Source organism: Myotis myotis, unplaced genomic scaffold, assembly GCF_014108235.1.
Source record: "Myotis myotis isolate mMyoMyo1 unplaced genomic scaffold, mMyoMyo1.p scaffold_m19_p_9, whole genome shotgun sequence".
Lineage (NCBI taxonomy): Eukaryota > Metazoa > Chordata > Mammalia > Chiroptera > Vespertilionidae > Myotis > Myotis myotis.
This window is the reverse complement of record NW_023416401.1, coordinates 82302010-82314524: the sequence shown is the minus strand read 5'-3', so window position 1 is coordinate 82314524 and position 12515 is coordinate 82302010. Positions and strand designations below refer to the sequence as shown.

Below are 12515 nucleotides of genomic sequence, written 5' to 3'. Positions count from 1 at the left end.
CAGCCTGCCAGCCAGGAGTGAATTATCCCAGCCCAGGAGGCAAGCTGACTGTCTTCCCGTCCCGTCCTGGAGCAGGAAGCTGAATGACCCCTACCCTTTGGCCTGGCTTCTCACCCTCCTGGCTCCAGCCAGACAATTTCCTTGCATCAAAGGCCATTTGGTACCCAGCGGCCAGACGGAGGTGTGGGTCCAACAGGGCGGCCAGCGGGGCCCAGAGCCCTTGGAAACAGGAAGGACGTCCTCTGTCCCCTCGTCAGCTGGGAGCAGCAGCCAAGCCCTCTCCCAAGCCCTGCGGTGCTGGGCACAGCCCCCAGCCTGTCGAGTTGATAAGACCCAGGGAGCCAGCTTCGCAGCCTGTAGGCCTGGTCAGCTTCAAAATGGTCAACAGAGAGTAAGCGCCACATGTAGCGTGCAGGAGCCTACACCCCCCACGGTGCCCCCGCACCCCCACCCCCCCCACCGCCCAGCCACAGGTGCTTCCCCACCTCCACATCACACAGGACACAGGCTCACAGGAAAGCCCATTTGCACAAACAAGGTCCCTGTCAAACCCAGGAGTCCAGAGTCACATGATGTTTAGGACAAGATTTAAGGCTGCGTCAGTACTCTCTGAGCTCCACCAATCCCTCCCCTCACCGCCTCCCTAAAGGCCCTTTAAAATACCCGCTCCTCTAGAAAACAAGACTTTCTTACATATAAATTAACCGCTTTATTGAATATCAATAAACTGTACATATAACTATACAAAATGTTTCCTTAGTACAAAATGTTGCTTGCAATATAAATACCAGTGTACCTTTAAAAAAATGTAAACATCTTCCTCCTGGGCCCACCTGTTGGGTCCCTGAAAATAGTTCTGGGAGACACATTGGTTGGGCCGAAGCACCCTATTTGGGCCCCTGACAAGTGACGGCAATTACTCACATTCCCTTTTGAGACGCTGTTAAATTGCCCGTGAAACAGGTGCCACCATGACAAACAGGAGGCTGAAATAGCTGCCCGGGCCTGGGGCTTCCTGGGGTCTAGACATGTCCTTTTGCCAGAGACCGCCCCCCAGGCCCCGTGGACACCCCGGGGGTGGATCGCTGCAGTTACTCACACCTCCTGGAGAGGTGGCCTGAGGGTTTCTGGGGTGGGGAGGAGTGGGGTCCCCTGAGTGGGGTGGGAGCCTCTATCAGTCTGTTGGCTTTTGTCCTGTAGCTCAAAGCAGCTGTATCCAAACAGTTTTGGATACACAAGCCCACACATCAAGGCCAACTCCAGAACGCTCGCTGGGGAGCAGTGGCTGCCAGAAGGGGCCACCCTCCCATCATCCGTCCACAGAGCCAACCGAGGCCCCCCAAGCAGACACACTGGAAATGGTCCTCGGCGCCCTGTGAAGCTACAACAGCCAAGAGGGGAGCTCAGAAGGGAATTCCATGGCGGTGGGAAGGATGCAGGGGTCCTTCCTTCCAGAGCCGGGGGAGGCCGCTGCAGGGGGAGGGTCTGGAGAGGCAGAAGCAGCCGTGGGGGTCAGCGGGGGCCCCCTGAGCAGCCTGACTCTTCGTGTTTGTGGAGGAGGGACATGCGGGAGAAGGTGCGGGAGCACGTCTTGCACTGGTACTTCTTGACATCTGAGTGGGTCTGGAGGTGGGCCCGCAGGTTGGAGCGGTCGGCAAAAGCGCGGCTGCAGTGGGAGCAGGAGAAGGGCTTCTCCCCTGGGGAGAGAAAGCAGGAGGCGGTCAGGAGACTGCTCGGTCTCTGACAACAGCTGACATTTATCAAGATCCCTACCCACCCACCCCAGCCCTTAGAGCCCTGCTCACCCCAACACTGACGGAGCCCCGTGACGCAGAAAAACCAGGCCATCCCGGTGTCCAAAGGCCTGGTGTTGACTGGGAGCCCTGCTGCGTCCCACCCTGTGGCCTGGAGCAAGTCCTCTGGCTCCTGTGCCTCCATTTGCTCCCATGTAAAAGGTGCTGTTCACCCGCCACCCACAGGGGGTTGGTGCCAGCGAATGCTGAATAATGTGGTCATCCACACAGCGCCGGCAGGAAGTGATGGCAACTGCGTTTACTGAACATTTACTTTGTGCCGGGGACAGTGTAAAACACTTCTCACCCAGTCCTGTCCTTGCCTCCGTTTAGGGAGGAGGACACTGAGGCACAGGGAAGCCCATAGCATATGCAGGGCCAGCCAGCAGGAACCACGCAGCCTGCCTGAGTCCTTGACTTTGACCCCTCCACAGACGGCCGCTCAGTTAAGGAGGCTGTGGTGGGTGTTCCTTGTCCTGTCTCCTGAATTGGCTTCATCTGGGGATAGAGCATTAAGAGTCGGCCTTAAAGGTCTCCTCGGCCCCCAGTCCACCCCAGATTTGGCCACGGCTCTGGGCCAAACTGAAGCTCATCACACTCAGGGGAATTTCAAGTCTCCTTGTCTGCCCCCCAAGAGGCTACAGAACCCTTTTACCTTAGGACTTGTTTAAAACCCCTCCCCACCTGTGAGCCTCCAGCCACCTGCCTGGATGAGATTGTTTTTGGAAGCCTTATACACTAGGCACACAGTACGTGCTCAGTAAGCACTTGTACAATGAATAAATTCTGTGAAGACCTCAGAAGCCCCTGACATCAGTCACCCTATCACCTTTGTCATAATTCCTGTCGCCACCAAGAGGATGTTATGACAGTGTTATGTTTTGTGTTTTTTTTCTTAGGGATGCAGCATTTCCCAAATAAAAAGCCAGAATAGTAACTCATTAAACAAATACTTATAAAGCTCCCACTATGTGCTGGGCACTATTTTATAACACTGAATAGTCTTTTCCAAAAAAATACAATTCTCAAGAACAAAAAAGAAAGAAAAGCAATCAATCAAATGCAATTCTCCTCCCTCCCACTGATAAGCCCCTAGGCCATGGCCCACTAGTTAAATCCCAGTGCTGGAATTCAAGAACAGCAGGGAATGAATGAATTACAGCAGCCTACTGGGTGCCGGGGTATTGTACTGGGCACTGGGAAGAAGGGGTCCAGAAGTCAGATGCCTGAGGCTGACTGTGGGACCTATCCGTTCAAAAGCTGTCTCCTGAAGCAGAAGGGGGGCTACCTAGCCAGAGAATTGGGAAAGGGATGTAATTTGCTCTGCCATTATTGAGCACCCTCTGTATACCAGGCCTGAAGAGTTTGATGATTGCGTTCTACAAGGTCTAAGTCAGCGGTTCTCAACCTGTGGGTCGAGACCCCTTTGGCGATCGAATGACCCTTTCACAGGGGTTGCCTAAGACCATCCTGCATATCAGATATTTATATTACGATTCATAACAGTAGCAACATTACAGTTATGAAGTAGCAATGAAAATAATTTTATGATTGGGTCACAACATGAGGAACTGTATTTAAAGGGCCAGAAGGTTGAAAACTTCTGGTCTAAGTGAAGTTCCTCCTCATTCACACACTCCTTTGTGAACAAAGGTTAAGCAAATCTGGCAAATGAGATGGAGTTCTGTACTCCCCAGGGCACAGAAAGCCACCTCCCTCTAACCACCTCGGGGAGGTGAAGGAGCCCTGTCCCCAGTCTTAGAAGCTGTGTCTCGAGAAAGTAACTTCCTTCTCTGTGCCTCAGTTTCCTCATCTGTAAGGTGGGGATTATGGCATCTCCCTCCTAAGGTAGCTGGTGGAATTACTGTGTTAACACCGGTGAAGGAAGGCCTGAGCACTGAGTTCCACACAGCAAGTGCTCAATGAACACTTTCAACGCTAAGTATGACCAGACATAAGCCTGAACAAAGGGGAAGGAGGCCTGGTGGAGGTTTGTGTGCAAGCAGGAGGCACAGACCTCCACCCCTCACTGATCCCCCACCCCAGACGCCTTTATGGTGCTCCTGGCGAGTGTGAAATCAGCACCAGGCTGGCAGGGACAAAGGCTGCCAAGGGGGACACTGTACATGCGATACTCCCCGGATTAAAGGGGCCTGACACGCTGTGGGCCAGCAGCTGCGGCCCAGAACAGGTGCTGGGCACCGATGCCCTATGCACCTGCTCTACCCCGCCAGCCCCACCCACCAGAGCCACCATTAAGGCACACAATGGGTGTCAATGAGGATGGCCATGGTGAATTTCAACAAGCTTTCTGTCTGAGCCCTGCCTTTACATTAAAACAATGTCTCATGAGAGGAGAGAGGAGGGCCAGGGTGGCTCCAACTCACCTCAAATGGAGCCCCATCAGCTGGCAGGCACCCAGGACAGAGGCCAGGGAGTTGGACTGGTACATGTTAAAATCAGGACCCTTGGTGCACAGAGTAAGAGAAATGGGTAGCCATAGTCTGCAAGCCGGGGAGAATGCCAGGGTCACTTTCTGGGAGTGCTGACGGCACCAATAATGCCTGCAAACTGTCTTCCTCACACACCACCCCACTGACCCTCGGGGCTCCGAGGTCGGTCCCTGCCTGGGACAGGAAATGCCAGACTGAGTCTCCAACCAGACCGTTTGACCCCAAAGCTGATACTATGACCCTTGAACCTTCTCCCTCAACAGTCACTCCCCAAAGAGCAGCCCCAAACATGGCAGCCTCCATCATTCAAGTTCTGAAAAGTGGCTACCTTTTGCCCATTCTCTAGAAAGTTAAAGGACAGGAAGGGCTCCATCTCACAATTTTCTATACATTAAGTATTTTTGAAATACCAAGACATAATTGTGTTTTCTGCCAGCAAAGGTGTTCCCGGGTCTGCATACTAGGATTGAATTGATCTACTCCAAGGTGTGGGTGGGGAGAGCCATCCTGATAGCTTATTATAAAGTGATTAGAGCCACTGAATCTTGATAGCCACCTTATAAAACACCCTCGTAACCCACCCTATAAGATTATTCAATCACACTCTCGAGGTTCAGAGAGGTTAAATCACCTGCTTAAGGCCACACGGCATGGAAGCAGAACAAATACCAACTACCCATTTTTGTGCATTCGGATCATGTAACAAACACATTTCAGGTGCTTTCTGTATTCTTTCTTTCATTTAACCCACACAGAACCTTCCCCCCACCCCTACACCCCTCATACCCCCACCCCAGGTATAGTATGCTCAATTAACAGATGAGAAAACTGAGGCTCAGAGTGAAACATCAGCAGCCCAAGGTTTGAGAAAGTTCTCCAAGCGGCATTCAGAGCCAGGTGGGGGGCCCCTAACAACATCCTGTCTGGCTGAGGTGGGGGTGGGCTGGGAAAGGGCGGGGCAGGGAGGGCCCCTTCACACCTGGCTCCAACAGCAAGGTGTTGGTGGCACCTTTCCCACATCGAGCGCTAACCCATTTGGCTGAGAAACTGAGATTGCAGAGGTACCTGTCAAGTTATCCCCTTAACCCATCTGCTTCGCTGATGAACGAAGACATTTTTCTGCCAAACATTTCAGAGAGCCAGGCCCCGGAACACTCAAGCTAGAAGTCCTAAGACTCGGTGTCTACAGTCTGAAGTCTCACAAGAGCTGGTAAAGAAGGCAGAGGGGGCAGTGAGGAGGGCACTCACCGGTGTGGGTCCGGACGTGGCCCTGCAGCAGCCAGGGCCTGGAGAAGGCCTTCCCGCAGGTGCCACAGACGCAGGGCAGGGTGTGGCTTCGGATGTGCATCTTGAGGGCACCCAGGCTGACGTATTCCTTGTTGCAGTATTTGCAGTTGAAGGCCTTGCGAGACTGGGGGTCCTTGGCCCCTGAGAGCCCGGACAGCTGCTTGGGCAATGGGCCCAAGCCCGGGAAGGCAGTGTAACCGTCAGCCTCCAGGGAAGAGGCTGAGGTGGAGGAGAAGGAGGACGGGGCTGGCGAGGGTGGGCTGGGAGGCTGGGAGCCTTTCCCACTGTCCTCGTCCGACAGCGAGGTCAGCTCAACCACCTTGGGGATTTCCCGGGGTAGAAGGGAGGCCCAGCCAACCGGCTGGGCTTGTGGTGCCAGGAGAGAGTCCCAGATGAGCGTGGGCAGCGAGGCCGTGGGGTTGAGGACCTCCGGAGGCGGGATGGCCGCCAGCAGGTGGGCCTGGTCGTAGGGCTGCTGGAAGGTGAACTCTGTGAAGGGACGGAGACAAAGGTAGGGTCGGGCATTAGATCAGTCAGTCGGTCAACAAACATCAGCCTGCTAGGGGCCAGGGGTAGAATGGGGCTGACACGTAATACTTTAGGTTCTTGCCTCACCCAGATCCTGGTTCTCCCACCTCCGCCTCCACATCTTAAAAAGGATCCCCTTTCCCAGCCCCAACTCATGGGGGCAATTCCCTCTGGAATTCCCAGCACCCCAACCACCCCAACCACGCCAGCTGAGGCACCACCCATGTCCCACTCCCTCTCCCCATACACATCCCCCCGCCCCCCGTCCCCCTTTTCCCTAAATCCTCCGGATTCCGGACTCTCTCCAGCCCTGGGCAGTGTTTCTCCCTAAGAAGTGGCTCTCATTTCTCACTCGCTGGCTTCCTCTGCTTCTTGGCAGCTAGGACCTGCCCTCAAACCCAGACCGTCGCCCTCGGAAGGCCCTCCCCCAACCGCCCGGATCCACCTGCCGCGGGCTCCGCATGCCCCTGGCCTCGCAGGTCCCCGCGCCGACTCCTTTGACTCGCTTATGGCCCCTCGTCCTTTCCCCCAGGTCCACCCCCCTAGAACGCCCCCCAAACCCTCCCCAACGGGGCCTCCGTTCACTCACCTGGACAAGAGTCGTGCAGCTCGCTGTAGTTGGGCCTCCGGCGGGTGCAGGCAGACTTCCTGACGAGGAAAGAGCGCGGCATGGTGGCCGAAGCAAGCCGGGGTCACCGGGCCGCGCTGGCGTCGTAAGGACCCTCCCCCGCGAGGCCGAGCCGCTGCGCTGTGAGCGGAGCGGAGCCGCCAACTCGTTTAAGTACTCCAGCAACGGGGCGGGGCCACGATGGCCCCGCCCCCTTTGTCACCTCTGAGCCAATCGAGGAGCACCTTTGCCGGAGACCACGCCCCAAGCAGGTGCGCGAGGGGCTGGCGGGGCTCGCGCCGCGTGGCGCTGAAAGCCGGGCGGGGGCTGTTCCAACGTCGCGCAGTGGGAGCTGCACTGACCGCCCGGCGGCGAGCGGCTGGGGGGCGGGGCGCGGGGCGCAGGGATTCCCCGAGGCGTGAAGGGACCCCTTTCCGGACCCCGCGCCCCGTCCAGCGCAGCGCTACACGGTCGGCCGCCTCTGGCGCCCCCTGGCGTCCCGCACGGAGGACCGGGGCACCTGCCGTTCCGTAACCGCCTGGGCCCCCAGCTTGGGGAGAGGGCGGAAATTTCCTCGGCCCGGCTGGCACTTCGCACAGAGCATGGGGTAGACGAGGAACAATACACATTTCAACGGAGGAGGCGAGGAAGCGGACATCCTCACGTAGCTTTTTTGCAAAGCTATCTGGCAACATTGAGCAAAACGCATTCGTTCCTTCGCTTAGTAAATGTTGACTGAGCGCCCACTATGGGCCAGGCGCTGGTCCAGGAGCTGGGGATTCAGCCCTGAACAAAACACTCGCGCTCTCTAACGAAGACTAGCTGGCTCCCCGTCCCGTGGGGGAGACGGACGGAGTAAACAGACGATTACAATGCAAAGGAAAGTGTGCTTTGATGGGGGTGGGGGAAGACTACAGGGCGCTGTGATAGTCAAGAAGAGGCAGGTCACCTGATAGGGGATCCGGGACAATTTCCCAGAAGAAATGCAGAAATACTGAGGGGAAAGGCCCGAGGTAAGAATCCGTAACCACCGCAGAGCCATTGAGAGCAGCTCCAGGGGTGGGGGTGGGGCGGGTAGGCCGGGAGGGGTCAGATCAGCTGGGCCTCCAGGGTCTAGAGGAGTTTGAACTTTGCCCCAAGGACACTGGGGAGCCAAGGAAGGATTTTCAGCTGCGGAAGGTCCTGCTTAGGTTTCATGGAGAAAGATCTCTCTGGGCAGGTGGGAGAGAGGAGGGAAATGTGGTGCCCAGGCAGGTCTCCTCATCTGGAGGTCACCAGTCCTGTGTGTCTAAAGGACCTAACACTGGGCTCCACAGGAGGCCCGGCCTGATCCCAGGTGGGGTGGGCCTAGGGGAGGGGCAGCTGTACCCTCACCCACAGCTCTCCTGTGAGCCCACTGACTCCAGAAGGGGCTATGCCAGGCCTGGGGTAGGGGTTGGGGCCTAACTTGGTTCCATCTGTGAATCAAGGACTATGAAAACCTGCAAGTCCCTCCACTCACCGCCTAGAATGAAGGCAGAAACGACCGTCTGTTTGGGCCATAGGTACTAGGGATAACATCTGTGTGCAAAACAGTCATCCTTACCCTGTTCTAGTGGGTGAGCCCAGGGTAGGGTGGGCCATAGTCATTATGAAGAACACACTCTCTCCTATGTCTATGTATAGTTTCAGCCATGATTCTTCCTCCACATGCAGCCAGAGGGAGTGAGGCCATGTTGTCCCTCTGCTCCCCCTCCCATGTTCCTGGCTCACCCAGAGTAAAAGCCAAAGTCCTCACCACAGCCCTCCGCCCTGATCTCACCTCTGCTGACCTTGTCTGGAGCCCCTCTCCCCCTCCCCATGCACAGTGATCCCCCGCCCACTTCCTTTCTGTTCCTCACATCTCAGCCCTGGCCCCGCACCGGGCCTTGGCACCTGCTCTTCATCCTCCCTGCCCCCCAAACCTCTCTTCCCCCAGATCCTCACCTGGCTGGCTCCTTTGCAGTCTCTGTTTCAGCATTAATTTCACCAACTGCTCGGCCTCATTAGTAATGAAAGGAATGCAAATTAAAACCACACTGAGATGTGATTTCTCACCCATCAGCAGGACAAAAAGTTAAAAATTTGGTCCATATCAAGTGCTGATGAGGCTGTGAGGACAGTGGGGCCTTGTCCCATGCTGGGGGAGCATCTGGGTGCAGCCACTTTGGAAAACTTCGGCATTAGCTAGCAACAGGTGACTTTGCTCCTCCCAGCAATTCTCCCAAGTCAACTGCATCCCAGGGTTCTCAGCCCAGACTGCCCAGGCCTGCACCCCACCCCCACAGTCATACTATGTAATCCGAATGATAGGGATGGGGTCTCTGGTATTCGCCATTTATTTATTTATTTTAAATTCCTCACCCAAGGATATTTTTCCATTGATTTTTAGATCCCTGACCTGGGCCCGGGATCCAGCCTGCAACTGAGGTATGTGCCCTAGAGGAATCCAACCAGAGACCATTGGGTCTGAAGGCCAATGCTCTAACCACTGAGAAAAACTGGCTGGGGGCTGTATTAGCATTTTAAAAAACTCCCCAGGGGCCCTGGCCAGGGTGGCTCAGTGGTGGAGTTGTAAATTGGTACAGCCACTATGGAAAACAGTAGGGAGGTTCCTCAAAATATTTTTAAAAAACTGTATGACTCAGCAATTCCACTTCTAGGTATTTATCTCAAAAAATCGAAAACACTAATTCGAAAAGATATATGCATCTCTCTCTGTTCATCAAAGCATTACTTACAAGAGCCCACATATGGGTAGGTGTCCGCTGATAGATAAATGGATAAAGATGTGGTGCATATAGAACTAGTACAATGGAATATTACTTGGCCTTAAAACAAAAATGAAATCTTGCTATTTGAGACAACATGAATAGACCTAGAGGGTAGTATGCTAAGTGAAGTAAGTCAGACAGAGAAAGACAAATACCATATGATTTCACTTAAATGTGGAATCTAAAAAGCAAAATAAAAAAACAAAACAGAAACTCATAGATCAGAAGAACAAAGTGATGGTTGCAGATGGAAGGGGAAGAAGGGATGGGCAAAAAAAGTGAAAGGGATTAAGAAGTACAAATTGCCAGTTATAAAAAGTCATGGGGATTTACGTCATAGGGAATATAGTCAATAATATTGTAATGGCTATGTACGATGACAGATGGGTACTAGAGTTACTGGGGTGATAACTTTGCAAGGTATATAAATGTCTAATCACTATGTTTTAGACCTGAAAGTAAAATAATATTATATATCAACTATAATTAAAAAGTAAGTTTTTAAAAAAGAAAGAAAAGCACTAATGGCCCCAGCCTGTTTTGCTACATGGTTAGAGCATCGACCCACAGACTGAAGGGTTGCTGGTTGGATTCCAGTCAAGGGCACATACCTCAGTTGCAGGCTCAATCCAGTAGAGACTCATAGGAGGCAAACAATTGATGGATATGTTTCTTTCACATTGATGTTTCTCTTTTTGTCTCTTCCCCCTCCCTTCCCCTCTCTCTCAAAAAAAAAAATCAATGGAAAAAAAAATATCCTGGGGTGAGGATTAACAAAGAAGCATAATGGAGGAATAGAAGGAAAAACCCATCACATTCTACACTTTAAATATTACAATTTTATGTGTCAGTATACCTCATTAAAGCTAAAAGAAAAAATCAAGTCATAGACAAATACATACAGTTAGTTGGATTTACATAAGGTTCAAAAGCAGGCAAACTAGCCCTGGCCAGTATACTCAATGGTTAGAGCTTTGGCCCAAGCTCTGAGGTCATCGGTTGGATTCTCAGTCAACAGCAGGTACCTGGGTTGCAGGTTCAATCCCTAACCCTGGTCTGGGTGCACGTGGGAGGCAATCAATTGATGTGTCTCTCTCACATCCATGTTTCTCTCCCTCCCTCCCTACCTTCCAATCTCGCTAAAAAATCAGTGGAAAAAATATTCTCCGGTGAGGATTAACAAAAAACAAACAAAAGCAGGCAAATGAAACCCTATAGTGTACACGGATGTGTATGGAAGTGGTAGAACTACAAAGAAAAGTGAGGAAGTGTGGAGAGTGGACAGCTGGGGGAGGAGGCTTCCGGAGTTCTTGGTCATGTTCTGTTTCTTTTTTTAAAATATATTTTTATTGATTTCAGAGAGGAAGGAACAGGGAGAGATAGAAACATCAATGATGAGAGAGAATCATTGATCGGCTGCCTCCTGCACACCCTGCACTGGGGATCATATGCCCTGACCAGGAATCCAACCGTGACCTTCTGGCTCATAGGTCAAGGCTCAACCACTGGGCCACCTGGCCCGGCTATGTTCTGTTTCTTACATGCAGAAAGATCTTTATTAGTCTTTAAACCGAACATAGGCAATGTAAACACTTTTGGTGTACAAGACATATTTAACAAAAAACAATTTAAGTCACCTCCTCAAGGGAGCCTGCCTGCTTGGAGCCGGTCCATCCTTGCTGTTTCAAGGGACCTGGCATATATGGCATACTGTTCTTAATATGTTTGCTCACCTTCTTGGCACTATGTGTTTTAACCAAGGTCACCTCTCTGAGAAAGGTTGTTTCCCCAGGTAGGGATTTTCCCCTGAAGTTAGGGAGGGAATAAAACCCCTTAACTAAGTGCCAGGCGGGTAATTAATCACTTTAACTACGAACAATCATGGTTAAACTACATAATCTTTACTCCCTGGAATGGAGATAAGAAACGCCCTAACCTTTGGAATAGAGATTGATAGGATTGGAATCAACTGGTATAAATACAGATGTAACAAGACAACAGGACACAGAACCTAGACACAGAACCTACACAGAACCTAGAGACAGAAGAACTTTGCTGGAGAGAACATGGCAAAAGATCCTGGACAGAAACTGGCCACAGAACCTAGAGACAGAACCTAGCGAGAGAACCTGGCTGAAGAACCTAGAGACAGAACCTGGCTACAGAACCTGGATAGAACATGGCAAGAGAACCTGACTAGAACCTGGTGACTGAACCTGACAAAAGAACCTGGACAGAACCTGGCTGGAGAACCTAGCGAGGGAACATGGCTACAGAACCTGGCTGGAGAACCTAGCAAGAGAACATGGACACAGAACTTGGCTGGAGATCCTAAGCAGAACTTCGCTGGAGATCCTGACCAGAACTTGGCTAGAGATCCTGGCTAGGCTGCTGATCAACTGAACGCTGTCTCCGTGTCATTCCTTCTTCGCCGACTCGGTCCACACCTTTGGGAACCCCTGGACCTGCTGGGGTTGGACCCCAGCACCTGCCTTGACCACCAATCCTGGCCAAAGTAGGATCCCGCCGCCCCCAACACCACTTTTTTATCCAATTGCCCTCTTCAGTTTTCCTCAAAGCACTTAGTAGGGGCTCAATCTGGTACTTGGTGGATGACTGATTACCGGCTCTACCGCCTCCTGCGTCACCCTGGGCGAGTTACTAGCCTCCCTGAGCCTCAGTTTCCTCAACTGTAAAGGGTGGGTGACTCGCATCTCCGGGAGCTGCCGGGATGGGTGAAGGCCGGCTCCCCCGCCTCCGCCTCTCCATGGCCCTCAGGCACCTGCGCCTGCGGGAGGTGTCTTCTGGGATCTGGGCTGTCCCCTCCCTTCGGATTCAATTGCCCCGCCGTCCCTCCTCCTGGCCAGTCTTCGCCCCCTCCCTCCCTCGGGTGGGCCGTAGAGGCTACGAGGCGGAAGGGGGCTGTGGGCAAGGCCCCGGGACCTCAGGGAAAGGAGAGACCACGCCGGGGTGTCAGATCCTCCCGGAAATGGGCGGCCTCCGCCCCGGGCTGCGGGGGACCCGCCAGCCCCCATCGCCCTCCCCGCCCCTAGCC

At 53.2% G+C, this 12515-nt stretch overlaps 1 protein-coding gene across 1 annotated transcript; it reads right to left on the bottom strand.

Moving 5' to 3' along the window:
• Positions 1-689: 689 nt before the first annotated feature.
• Positions 690-6930, bottom strand: SNAI1 (snail family transcriptional repressor 1). Its single transcript, XM_036323148.1, has 3 exons — positions 6651-6930; positions 5495-6022; positions 690-1697 (listed from the first exon to the last, which is right to left on the bottom strand). Exons 1-3 carry the CDS (start codon positions 6730-6732, stop codon positions 1513-1515), a joined length of 795 nt encoding a protein of 264 aa, XP_036179041.1. The 5' UTR covers positions 6733-6930; the 3' UTR covers positions 690-1512.
• Between the last annotated feature and the right edge of the window lie 5585 nt (positions 6931-12515).